The sequence below is a fragment of the Onychomys torridus genome, chromosome 12, assembly GCF_903995425.1.
Source record: "Onychomys torridus chromosome 12, mOncTor1.1, whole genome shotgun sequence".
NCBI classification, from domain to species: Eukaryota; Metazoa; Chordata; class Mammalia; order Rodentia; family Cricetidae; genus Onychomys; species Onychomys torridus.
This window is the reverse complement of record NC_050454.1, coordinates 2778918-2791872: the sequence shown is the minus strand read 5'-3', so window position 1 is coordinate 2791872 and position 12955 is coordinate 2778918. Positions and strand designations below refer to the sequence as shown.

The following is a 12955-nucleotide window of genomic DNA, read 5'->3' as shown; positions in this document are numbered from 1 at the left end:
TGGGTGTTTCTTTTCCCCCCTTTCATTTCTAAGCTTACAAACTAGCCAGAAGCTTGATGTTTGAAGACTTTTCAGTAGAAAGAGGATTATATCGCTTTGCAGCATACCTGTCATTAGTGATCCACCTCCTCATCTACTCCAGGACTTGCTCACCGGCTAGGTACTCTCTACTGCTGAACCCCCTTCACCTACAGTCTCCTCCTAGTGCAGGGTTAGCTACTTCTAGTGCAGAAAGATGTAGATGCCCTCTTTTCTTTGAAGAGAATTGGGAGGGCGAGACCATCACTGCCCGGCTATATTTTATTTATTTATTGAGGGTATTTATTGAGGTGAGTTAGTTCCAAGAAAGCTAGGGCTATTGTTACACAGACAAACCCTGTCTCGGAAAAAAAATTAATTAATTAAATAAAAAAATAGATAGAGAGATGGCTCAGAGGTTAAGAGAACTGGCTGTTCTTCCAGAGGTCCTGAGTTCAATTCCCAGCAACTACATGGTAGCTCACATCCACCTATAATGAGATCTGGTGTGCTCTTCTGGCAAGCAGGCATACATGGAGGCAGAATGTTGTATACATAATAAATAAATTTTTAAAAAAAGATATAAAAACAAAAAGTCAGCTTTGAGGGAGACAAGGACTGTGGATAAGAAGCAGTAAAAATAAGGTTAAGTACGAAAGGTCTTTAATCTGAGGCATAGATACGTTTGTAAACACAGCCATAGAACTGAATTTAAAGAAATGTTATTAATAAAAGTTTAAAGACTGTTCTGTGGAAAGCGTACATATGAATTAACATAGAAAGTGGTTTGTATACACAGTCAGGGAGAATACTGACTGGATTTGTCATTTCATTCACAAGGGAAAAGGATCTCAAATTAGGTTGATTTCAACACACCAAGCCGAACAGCTAGTAAACCGCCCACGAAGAGTGAAACTTTTTACCCCGTCACCCTTCAAATGCAAATGAAACATTAACATATGCACCCATTGTGCAAGCAGAAAATCCCAGACCTTTTATTACGAAGAGGAGGAGCTAAAGCTCCTGACAGGACTGGCAAGGTTGCAGTCCCGCCCTCGGGGACTTCCTGCTGTCACGACTGGGGATTAGCCGGGAGAGCTAGCCGGGAGAGCTCTCCCGGAGAAAGCCAGAATCAGCCAGGTTCTGCTGAATGGGCCACATCCTTGTGTTTGGGACACATGATTTCTTGAGAGGAGTCCCTATGCTGAGGCTGTACTTTCTTATCAGTTTGTTGTGCTTGGTGAAATCAGGTAGGTCATTTAGCCAATGCTTTTAAAAAATATTAATGGACTTTCAAAGTTCTATATGAGCATTTTTGAGGCCAGGAGCTATGGGTAAAATGAATGTTCTTACATTAAATTTTTTTTCTCAATCATAGAGGAATTGCCAACTGTTATTTGAATTAACTTGAAAAAGATACAGTAGTATTAATTTGTGTCATAGCTAATTAATTGTGTCTTTCCACCTATAAGAAATTAAATAACATTTTTGAAAATGTAAACATTTGTTTTATGATGCTTAAGGCAGAGCTTTTTTTCATTTTTTTCTTTTCATATTTTTAGCAAGGGTAAATTGTTATACTTTCATGTATTTAAGTGTATTTAAATCATTATTACAGAAAAACTCCATAATTTTATATATATAAATTTCTTACAATGCTGCATGGTATACTTATAACTTAAAAATTATTCATTGCCAGGCTGAGGACATAGTTCAGTTATAGGATACATGCCTAGCACATATGAGGTTCCAGGTTCAATTTCTAATTTAAAAAAAAAGGTAATAAAAGCAAAACAAGAATCTTAATCTCCATGGTGAGCTAACAAAATGAAGTGAATAAACTCTCAGACAAGGAACCTACTTCCTTTTCACACCAAACTTGTGACTGTGAATACTGACACAGCTTTTGTTTGCTTCTTTGCTTGTTTGTTTTTTGAGACACGGTTTCTCTGTGTAGCCTCAGCTGTCCTGGAACTCTAGACTGGCCTTAAACTCAGAGATTCACCTGCCTCTGTGCTGGGATTAAAGGGCCTGCACCACCACTGTCTGGGGCAGATACTAGAACTGTGACCCCTCAAGATTTATGGCTCGTAAAAGTGTTACAGATGATTTATTCTAAGGAAAACTTTTGGTTTGGGGCAGCGGGGATGGTGCTAGGTTTTAAACCTAGGGCCTTACACGCACTGGGCAAATACAAAAACTACTGAGTTACATTCCCAAGAACAACTTTAAAAATGAAACCTCAAAAGCAGACTAGATGGAGAAATGTCTCTATTCCAGGATTGGATAAGGTTCCAAATATAACCATTTTCTATCCCATTTGTTTATTTATTTAATATGTGTGGGCACACAAGCCACAGTGTACATGTGGAAGTCAGAGAACAGCATGTAGGAGTTGATTCTCTCCTTGTGCTGTGTGGATCCTGGATAGAACTCAGGTTGTCAGCTTGGTATCAGTTGCCTTTACCCATGGAGCCATCTTGCTGGTCCAGTATTCCACTAATTTTTAACAAAAATGATCTTTGGGGCTGAGAAGATGGCTCAGTGGATAAGGCCTGCCAGAAAAGCATGAACCTAAGGGTGCCTAAGTGCCTAACGGGTATAGAGGCACTCCTACAACCCCAGAACTCTGGGCAGAAACAGGATTCCTAAGCAAGCTGACCAGCTGGACTAGCTGAATCAGAGAGCTCTAGGTTCCAATGAGAGACCCTTGTTGGTGGTTTTTTATTCTTTTGTGGAGACCCTCAATCCAGCTCCCAAATAAACTACACATGGAGGCTTATTCTTAATTATGATTGCCTGGCCTTGGCTTGGCTTAGTTTCTAGCTAGCTTTCCTTAAATTATCCCATCTACCTTTTGCCTCTAGGCTTTTCCCTTTATATTCCTGTATACCTTTGGTTCTTACTCCATGGCTTGCTGTGTAGCTGGGTGGCTAGGTGGCTGGGTGACTGCCCCTGGAGTTTTCCTCCTTCTCTGGCTCCCAGCTCTCTAATCCTCTTCCCAGATTTCTCCTTCTATTTATTCTCTCTGCCTGCCAGCACTGCCTATCCTTCTTCCTGTCTTACTATTGGCCGTTCTTTATTCAACCATCAGGTGTTTTAGACAGGCACAGTAACACAGCTTCACAGAGTTAAACTTAGGCAACATAAACAAAAGTAACACACCTTAATATAGTCTACTCCAGACCCTGACTCACTTTACGAGGTAGAGAGTGATTAAGGATGATATCTGTGAATCTCTGGCCTCTGTGTACACTAGCACACCCATACATGTGCACCCACACACATGTGAATACGCATACACATAAATACACATGCCACACACAGATACATGTCGCAAAAAGAGGGGAAGGAAAAATAATCATTAAATTAATTCTGATGCTTTTCAGAAGTACCCAAAGGTGTTTTAAAATTGATGCAAAGGCCTGGTGAGATGGCCGAGTGTGTAAAAGCACCTGCTGTACAAGCCTGGGAGCTGAGTTGGAGCCTGAAACCTATGAAAAGGTGGAAGGGAAACGCTCAGTCCTCCCCATGTGTGAGCTTACGTATGCACATATGCAATAATGAGTTTTTAGACGTATTTTCTTTAAAAAAAAATTTATACTTAATTACATTAGGATTTATTTCCAGCCCACCTTGACAGTATCATTTCAAGTCTTTGTACAACCCTAGGTGGTAAATAGTATTTTCCCGTCACTCACACCAACAGCTGTTAACTGTTTATCATCTACCATGTGCCAAAGCTCTGGAAACCTCCTAAGAATTTATAATTCTTGAACAACCCTGGCAGTCTGGGGGTTTGGGTAAAGTGATTAAGGTGAATTACATTCCCCAGAAACAACATCTAAGATGAGGGAACACCAAAACTCAGAAACCAAGATAAGTGTTTTTAAATTTTTTGACATTTTATGTCTATGAGTGTCTTCCTGAATGTATTCTGTGCACCATGTGGATGCAGTGTCCACAGAGGCCAGAAGAGAGCGTCCTATCTTCTGAGACTAGAGTTACAGATAGTTGTGAGCCACCATGTGGGCACTGGCAATCAAACCCGAGTCCCCAGGAGGAGCAGCCAGTGACCTTAACTGCTGAGCCATCTCTCCTTCCTCATGTTTATAACTTAAAAAATTACGTTTAAGCCAGACGGCGGCGGCGGTAGCATATGCCTTTAATCCCAGCACTCAGAAGACAGAGCTAGGTGCATCTCTGTGAGTTTGTGGTCAGCCTGGTCTACAGAGTGAGAACCAGGACAGGCACCAAAACTACACGGAGAAATCCTATCTCAAAAACAAAACAGAACAAAATTACATTTAAGTAATTAATTTATATGTTTATTTTTATTTATTTGTATGTGTGCGTGTGCGTGCACGTGCATATATACACAAACACAATGTGCTAGTGGAATTCAGAGAACTTGCTGGCATCAAGTTTTTTCCTTTCCATTGTGAGGGTTCCAAACTCAGGTCACTAGCCTTAGCAGAAGGCGCCTCTACCCACTGAGCCATCTAGCCCTCCCAATAAGTGACACTAATACAATATTTAAAATATCAAAAGTATTGCAAATAAATGCATAGTGAACAAAAGGTCAAAATTTACTTCAAGATAGGCTACTTTTTGTTTTATCACCTATAAAACTGTGTGGCGAAAAAGGTCATTTCTAATCAGCAGCCTGTCCCTTGGTGGCCCAGGCTGGCTGCACTTCCTTGTGTAGCAGTTTATGAGTATTGTTGACCCTGTGTAATCAGACGGAATCACACAGAGCTTCATTTAGAGAGTCCTTCCCTTTCCTTTTCTTCCTTTATAGTAGAGTGTTGACCAACAGTGTTCAGTTGGTACAAAATACCAAAGGATGTTTCTGTGTGTGTGTGTGTGTGTGTGTGTGTGTGTGTGTGTGTATGTGAATGTGGTGCAGAGGATTGAACCCAGGGCCTCACAAATGCCACAAATGTCTCAGCTCTTTAATGAGCATATCAAATTAATTTCCCCTGAAGAGTAAGTTACTGGAACAAAACTTAGCTTTATGGATAGATAAGACAAATGACTCAGCCCCACCCCACAACACCTCCTGTACTATAAAATGACAAATTAAACAGTGAGTCATCACCCAGGGATGGGCTCTCCTAGGAGACAGGTGCCATCCGAGTTCTCCAAGGGCATTCCTTCTCTAGGAAGAGGAAGTGAGGGGATGACACAGAAGTGTTGACTTGCTACGGGAGCCATGCCTGACTATACCAGTGTAGATGTAGGGTCCAGGACATTGTATATTACTTTGGTTACTATTACTGAGATAAATGCCGTGACCAAAAGTAACCCCATGACTCTAGCTGGTGTCAAGCTGACAAAAAACTAACCAGCACAAGTTGGTTCTCAAGTTTCCATCGGGGAAAGTCAGAATAGGTGTGTCCCGAGGTTCCCTTGCCTTTTGGTGGCCCATTCCAGGTTTGCAGCCTCCTCCTTCTGTTCCATCCCTTACCTTCCCTCTGACTCACCCCGGAAGATGCTCTCCTGCTCGCTCCGTGCTGGGGCCTGTGCTTCTCTTTCAACAGAGTGGAGTGTGGGGTTAGTGCCTTACAGGCTTGTTTGCCAACAATTCTACTTATAATAATGCAGTCCCTGGGCATTATGTTGTGTCTGGAAACTAATTAGAGTTCTCACCTTTATTTGTCTTTTTCCTTTTGTTGCTTGATGGCTGGAGCTGGCTGCAGGGCTCTACCTGTGCATGCGTGTTCCACCTCTAAGGAGCTCGCCAACGCCCCCCAGAGCAGCTCTTGACCAAAGCATTATGTACTACTGCAAAAGTCAAATTCTGTCAAATTCCAAACCCAAGGACCCCAGAACTCTTTATTTACCTCATATAATATATATATTATATATAAATTATACATTTATATATAAATAAATAAATAACTGAACATTTTTAGAAAAGCTACAAGAATAAGGGAGTAAACAGGACAGCAGCAAACCTTTGCACAGATTTACTGATTGTTTCTTTGTGGAACTCTCTGGGCCTTAAACATGCTGTGTTCAACCACTGCCCACACTGCAGCCCCAGATTGATTTATTCTTAACGTTTTGACACACACATTTCATCATCAGTTAGCTATCTATCTATATTTTCTGAATCATTTGTCAGAAAATTTTTCCCTTTACCTTTGAATGCTTTAGTTATATTTTCTAAGCACTGAGATTTTCTCTTTTATGATGTCTTGGTCATTGTTCTATTGCTGTGAAGAGACCTCATGACCACAGCAACTCCTATAAGTCAAGTGTTTAATTGGGGCTGGCTTACAGTTTGAGAGGTTTGTCCGTTATCATCATGGCGGGGAGCATAATGACAGGCATGGCAACATGGTGCTAGCAAAATGGTTGATAGCTACATCCTGATCTGTTGGAGGAGAGAGGAGAGGAGAGAGAAGAGAGGAGAGGAGAGGAGAGGAGAGGAGAGGAGAGGAGAGGAGAGGAGAGGAGAGGAGAGGAGAGGAGAGGAGAGGAGAGGAGAGGGAGACTGGGCTTTTGAAACTTCCAAGCCTACCCCCAGTGATACACTTCCTTCAACAAGGCCATACCCACTCCAACAAGGCCACATCTCCTAATCTCTTCTCAAATAGTGCCTGTCAGGGTGTTTTGTGTTGAAGAAAAAAGTCTCCAAGCGGGGCAGTGGTGGCTCACCAGCACTTGGGAGGCAGAGCCAGGTGGATCTCTGTGAGTTCTTGGCCAGCCTGGTCTACAGAGTGAGATCCAGGACAGGCACCAAAACTACACAGAAAAACCTTGTCTCGAAAAAACCAAAAAAAGTCTCTCCAAGATGAAATTTTAAGGCCTGTGTGGCAGCCAGAAGGTTGAACCTCTGAAGAACTGAACCTTGAACAGCTGTACAAAGGTATGTTTATTGATTGCTATACAAAGTTGTTTTTGGAGTAAAGTATTTCCTCATACCAAGGTCCTATCTAATCTATATGTTTCTCTAAAGGACTCATGACTTCAGTCCATCATTGCATGTTGTTTGTAATATACAATAATCCAAGAGCCTCAGGTGTGCCAGAGGTGTCTTGTGACCAATGTCATGCAAAGACTGCAATGTCCCTTCAGAAAAACAATTCTACAAATCACAGGAGACAGAATCAGTGTTTTCCACAAAGATTCTTTACTGTTTTCCACAATGATTTGTCAAGGTCAAAGTACTTTCTAGAAAACAGCTATTCACGCTAATGTCTACCCCAGATAGGGAACTCTGCTAAACTCCTGCAAGGTCACTCCCCAGTGACTACGAATTCAAAAGTGTGAGCCTGCGGGAGTCCTTCCTATTCAAACCACCACAGTAACCTCAGTGTGACCGTGAGTCTCCAGACCTGAAAGCTGAGGCTGCACTTTGACCTGATTGTGTAGATACCGATTTTCCAGCTGACTTAGTTTATTTTATTGCACTCTTCCTTCCACCACCAGACCTACCCTAGGGTGAAGTAATGCACTAGTGTATCCTGTCTCTGGAATCCTTTAATCGAGAACAGTCCCATAGCCCTCCTATGCTATTTATTATGGTGATCCTTTGTCAGGAAAACAGATCATATTTCCCATTTTTATATTAATCAGTTTCTCTGTCACAGTGGGGTTCCAGTTCCAATGTCAGCACTGGAACAGTGACACTGTGGCCTCTCCATCCTCTGTTGTTACAGGCATAGAAAGTTCACCTATCCTTCTGCAGTACCACACAGTGGTGACCAAGCAAGACCTAGCTCAGTTTCTCCACTACATTGTTACTATTTCCTAGTGACCGAAAGCAGTCATACAGCACTTTCCCACTGAGTGACATTCCCAGGGAGATGCTCCAAGCCAGGCATGGTAGGACACATCTATAATCCTAGAATTTAGGAGGGTGAGATAGGAGGGCTGCAAATTTGAGGGCTACATAGTAAGTATGAAGCCAGACTTGCTTAATATGGGTTTCATATTAAGATCCTGTCTCAACAACAAAAAGATCTTCCAGATTTGTACTGTGTCTTCCTTGAGTCCTTCCCTTTCAAGGCTGTCCTGCAGCTCAGAGGTGTTGTTGGTTTTTCTATTTTACTCTTTGATGCTCTGTTCTTTTCTCCTTGGGGGCCCATCACCCAGCTCCCAAATAAACACATGGAGGAGACATGTTCTTAATGCCCAACCTTAGCTTAGCTTATTTCTAGCCAGCTTTTTTTTTTTTTTTTTTTTTTTTTTTTTTTTTTAACTTAAATTATCCCCCCTATCTTTTGCCTCTGGGCTTTTGCCTTTCTCTATTTCTGTATATCTTTTCTTTCCTTCTTATTCTATGTCTGGCTATGTGGCTGGGTGGCTGACCTCTTCTTTTCTTGATCCTTGATCTCTTCTCTCAGATTTCTCCTTCTATTTAGTCTCTCTGCCTGCCAGCCCCACCTATCCTTTCTCCTGCCTTGCTATTGGCCATTCAGCTCTTTATTAGACAAATTGGGTGCTTTAGACAGGCAAAGTAACACAGCTTCACAGAGTTAAATCAATGCAACATAAGAGAATACAAAAATCTTTGCATCATTAAATGTTGCACAACATAAACAAATGTAACACATCTTCAACTAATATTCTACAAGGCTTGTCGGGAGAGCTTGAGGAGCTAACAAAAGGACCCAGAACCAGATGACATAGCCTACAGTTTCAGATGCCCAGGGCAGGGCACACACACTGACCACCGTCCCGTTGAGGGTGCTACACAAGAGACCGTGGAGACTCAGTCGATGATTCTTCTGTTGTGTTCTGTCTCTCTGAGGACACACAGGTTAGAAATTACCCATTCTACGTGCTCTCCCAGGACAGAAACGCCTGTACACAACACCCAGAATACATCCTTGAAAGGGATTTCATTGTGCTGTAAGTGAGGTACACACAGGTGCTTAGGGAGTCAGGGAGTGAGGACATGCTTATGGCTGGGAGGATTGCGGAAGGCTTCCTTGAGCTAACTTGTGGTTTTGACCTTGAAAGAGTCTAGAGAAAGAAATTGTTACTTAGAAATGCTTAATCAAGTATTACTTTTCAACTTCATGTAGGTAGATCTAGGCCCTTGCAAGGTGCTGTGAGGAATGTAAGTGAATCACAACACTTTTCTGCTTGATGCCCTGCTTAGGAGGCACTGAACAATGCCATCTAATTCTTATTTCTAGACACGGATGAAATATGCCCATCCTTCACCAGACTGAGCTTCCACAGTGCAGTGGTTGGTACAGGATTAAATGTGAGACTGATGCTCTACACACAGAGAAACCAGATCTGTGCACAACTCATCAACTCCACAGCTCTGGGGAGCTTAAATGTGACCAAGAAAACCACCTTCATTATCCATGGCTTCCGGCCAACAGGCTCCCCTCCAGTGTGGATGGAGGAGTTGGTACAGAGTTTGCTCAATGTACAAGAGATGAACGTGGTGGTGGTTGATTGGAATCGAGGAGCGACGACTGTGATATATACCCACGCCTCAGGCAAGACCAGAAAAGTAGCTCTTATTTTGAAGGAATTTATCGACCAGATGTTGGTAAGACAGACTCCTCTTAGATGACCTTGGCTGCTTGTTTGGAAGCTTAAAGCCAAGAGGCATCTCCTGGTTGGATTTTTTTTTTTTTTTAACATTGTGCAAATGTGGGGAAGAGGGTGTGGCTGTGCAGATTGTCCACCTCACAAGGAAGGGGTACAGGGCAATGTCATTGTAAATGTTGTAGATTTTATGTCCTCACAGTCTTCTGTAGACTAAAGGTCTCGTGACAGGAGCATCATCTTGCAGCTACTGTGAAGGTGTCTTTGGATAGGAGAGGCTCTGCTCAGAGTTCTTGGTTTAAATGCCTGGACCTCCTTCAACCAGACACTAATGTCCAGATTACTCCAAACCACAATGAAAACACGCAGTCCAATGACACAGTCAATGTTGTTAGAAGACCTCTCAAGGCAGGGCCTTAGCTTTTACTTAGTGAATAACCTCACGAGCTGCCTCCATCCCCCACCCCCTTTTTTCTTCCTTTTCTTTTCTTTTCTTTTCTTTTCTTTTCTTTTTCTTTCTTTCTTTTCTTTCTCTTTCTTTCTTTCTTTCTTTCTTTCTTTCTTTCTTTCTTTCTTTCTTTCTTTCTTTTTTTTTTTAGACAGGGTTTCTCTATGTAGTCCTGGCTGTCCTGGAACTCACTCTGTTGTAGACCAGGCTGGCCTCGAAGTCAGACATCTGCCTGCCTCTGCCTCCTAAGGGCTGGGACTAAAGGCGTGCTCCACCACCCAGCAGAGCTGTCCTTTTCTAACAATAACAATTTCATGAAGTCAGAGCAATTCAGAGAGACTCCCACGAAGTGACCACTGTGGCTGGTGGTGATGAGTTGTACATGGTCCTCAGCAAGCAGGTAGTACTTGGGTGGCTCAGAGCCAGCTATCCAGCCTGTCATCGGGTGTGCTCTCCCCTCCCCCACTTTTCCTTCCACCGAGATGGTGACTCCATCAAAATGCTTTATCACCCCTCCCCGATCTGGAGTTACTAAATATGTCCCTGCTCAATGACCAGCAGAGTCAGGAACGGAGACACCGAAAGACACAAGTTTGGGGTTAGGTTGGTTTCAATCCTGCTCTTCACACTACCCACCTGCTGTACTTGGGCCAGATGACTTCAGCTCTGGGCTTCAGTTTCCTCCTCTGTGTATTAAAGCAGTAGAGTCAGCATTGCAGGATGCCGTCAAGGTTCCTCTTTTTCTGCCAGGCTGGGGATTGAACGTTTATAACATATGAGGCAAGCTCTCCACCACTGAGCTATTTTTCCAGCCTTCTTGGGGCATTTAAATGAGACAATAGGGGCTAAAGATTTGGCACAGTTGATAAATACTTGATGTGCAAATATGAAGGCCTGAGTTCAACCCTCAGAACCTATATGAAAAGTCTGGCACAGCAGTGTGCAGTGCATGCATGTAATCCCAGACCCAGGAAGGGGAGATAGAAGACTCCCTGGGCTTGCTGGCTGGTCAGCTAACTCCAGGTTCAGTGAGAGATCCTGTTTCAAAAAATAAGGTGGGGAAACAATTGAAGGAGATATCTAACTTAAGAGGGAAGATTTATTTATTCTTTTAAAATATATATGCGGGTGTTTTGCCTGCATGTATATATGTATACCACGTGTATGTCTGGTACCTACAGAAGTCAGAAGGAGGCATCAGATCCCCTGCAACTGAGTTAAATACAATTGTGAGCTCCTGTTTGGGTGCTGAGAATTGAACCCGGCTCCTCTGCAAGAGCAACAAATGTTTGTTAACCACTGAACCATCGCTCTAGCCTGACACGTGACATTTTGACCATCCATAAGTGTATAGATGTGCGTGCATACCCACCCACGCACAAAAGAGTTGGGGTGAGACAATAGACACAAAGTACTTAAGAATTTTTTCCCGAGTGAACAGTTAGGAAAGCTCTGCAAGTGTCGGCAATTTCTTGAACTCACACAACTTATTGATGAAATTCTAGGCCCAAGGAGGCTCTCTGGACAACATTTATATGATTGGAGTGAGTCTAGGAGCACACATATCTGGATTTGTTGGAGAAATGTACACTGGGAAGCTGGGGAGAATCACAGGTAAGGTTCCTATCGATGACCAGGGTCTCACCTGGGCTCTTGAGTTTGAAACAAGTTCTCCCAATTAGTGAACCTCTGAGTATGGGTCCTTTCATGTGAAAGTAAAGTCCAGATAATATTAACCTCAACCTATGACTTAATAAAATATATGTAGTGCATTTTGCAAATTGTGTATGTCACAGAAAAGCTTGGTGGTGACTTTATTTCCCTTATAGTAACTCCCTCCACCCCCCAGTAATGTCCCACAGGGATTTGATCTGTGCCCAGAGAGCCTTCTTCCTTGGGTTAATTCAGGTGTCCTTAACTATGTAACTAGCTCACAGAAGGGAAAGGAGTCAGGAATTTGGGCAGCTGGGCCTGACTGTCTAAATATCAGCTTTCTGGCGACTCAGAAGGAAAACACTCCAAACTGCAGCAAGTCATACCCTACGGGACAAAGCCTCCCTTTCTGGACCTCTTGTGTGGAGCTTAGGAATTTTCCACAGCTACTCACAGGGCTGAGGGTTGCCCCAGCTTGCAGGAATTTAGCATTCACCTTTCCCAGGAATCATCCTCACACCAGGGTTTTAAACGTAGGGGGCCTGTAGGATAGAAGTCTGTGGAAGGAGAAGAAATATAAATGACTCAAAACATGTATGGGCACGGGAACTGTTATTTATTAAGCGGCGCTGTTTACTATGTGAGAGAAGACACAAGGTACAACAAAACCCACTGTAAGAGTTAATAGGAGAATAGAGAGGGGATGTGCACAGGCCTATGGAATGACCGTGCAGGAAGAGAAGGAATGAGTGGAACCTGCTTTTATAGGTTCCCCAACCCCATCCCCGCATATGCACATATGTACTTACTAGCTACGCCATGCATGCACATAGATTACATGACCATGCAGCACATGGATTACATAGGACGTAAGTCCCTAGGATGACTGAGCACCCTGCCTGACTACTGGACAGCACATGCACGGTCATGCAGCTGGGGGAGCAGCTAGGAATTCTAAAAGTAACCTCACCACCCCAATACCCACTCCCTCACCCGATTGGCTGGCATTGCTTCCCAAAGTTTGTCCTGGATGGTTTTTTTTCCCTCACTTTTCCCAAAGGCCAAGGCTGCCTCAGTTATCTAATTTACACTTTCCTAGGGAAACAAAGTAGTTTTAAAAGTTCAGAAAGTGGGGTTGGGGATTTAGCTCAGTGGTAGAGTGCTTGCCTAGCAAGCACAAGGCTCTGGGTTCGATCCTCAGCTCCAAAAAAAAAAAAAGTTTAGAAAGTACTATCACTATATTTTAAAAAAAAATCAATGTGTCTTTACAAGAGAGAGAGAGACTCACACACACACACACACACACACACACAC

General features: G+C 42.9%; 1 protein-coding gene and 1 long non-coding RNA gene across 4 annotated transcripts in view; one reads left to right on the top strand and one right to left on the bottom strand.

Annotated features, from left to right (window-relative positions):
* The first annotated feature begins 1114 nt into the window (after window positions 1-1114).
* Window positions 1115-12955, top strand: part of Liph (lipase H) — a 46476-nt gene continuing 34635 nt past the window's right edge. Inside the window, exons 1-3 of the mRNA XM_036203659.1 lie at window positions 1115-1268; window positions 9174-9541; window positions 11494-11602. Coding sequence (XP_036059552.1) covers window positions 1169-1268; window positions 9174-9541; window positions 11494-11602 — 577 coding nt within the window. The 5' untranslated portion in view covers window positions 1115-1168. The remainder of the gene's footprint in view (window positions 1269-9173; window positions 9542-11493; window positions 11603-12955) is intronic.
* The window catches only part of LOC118593973, a 43176-nt gene continuing 40457 nt past the window's right edge, over window positions 10237-12955 (bottom strand). For all 3 annotated transcript variants that reach the window (XR_004946315.1, XR_004946316.1, XR_004946317.1), the window contains 2 exons: window positions 12096-12198; window positions 10237-10739 (listed from right to left, as the gene is read on the bottom strand). This is a non-coding gene — a long non-coding RNA (uncharacterized LOC118593973). The remainder of the gene's footprint in view (window positions 10740-12095; window positions 12199-12955) is intronic.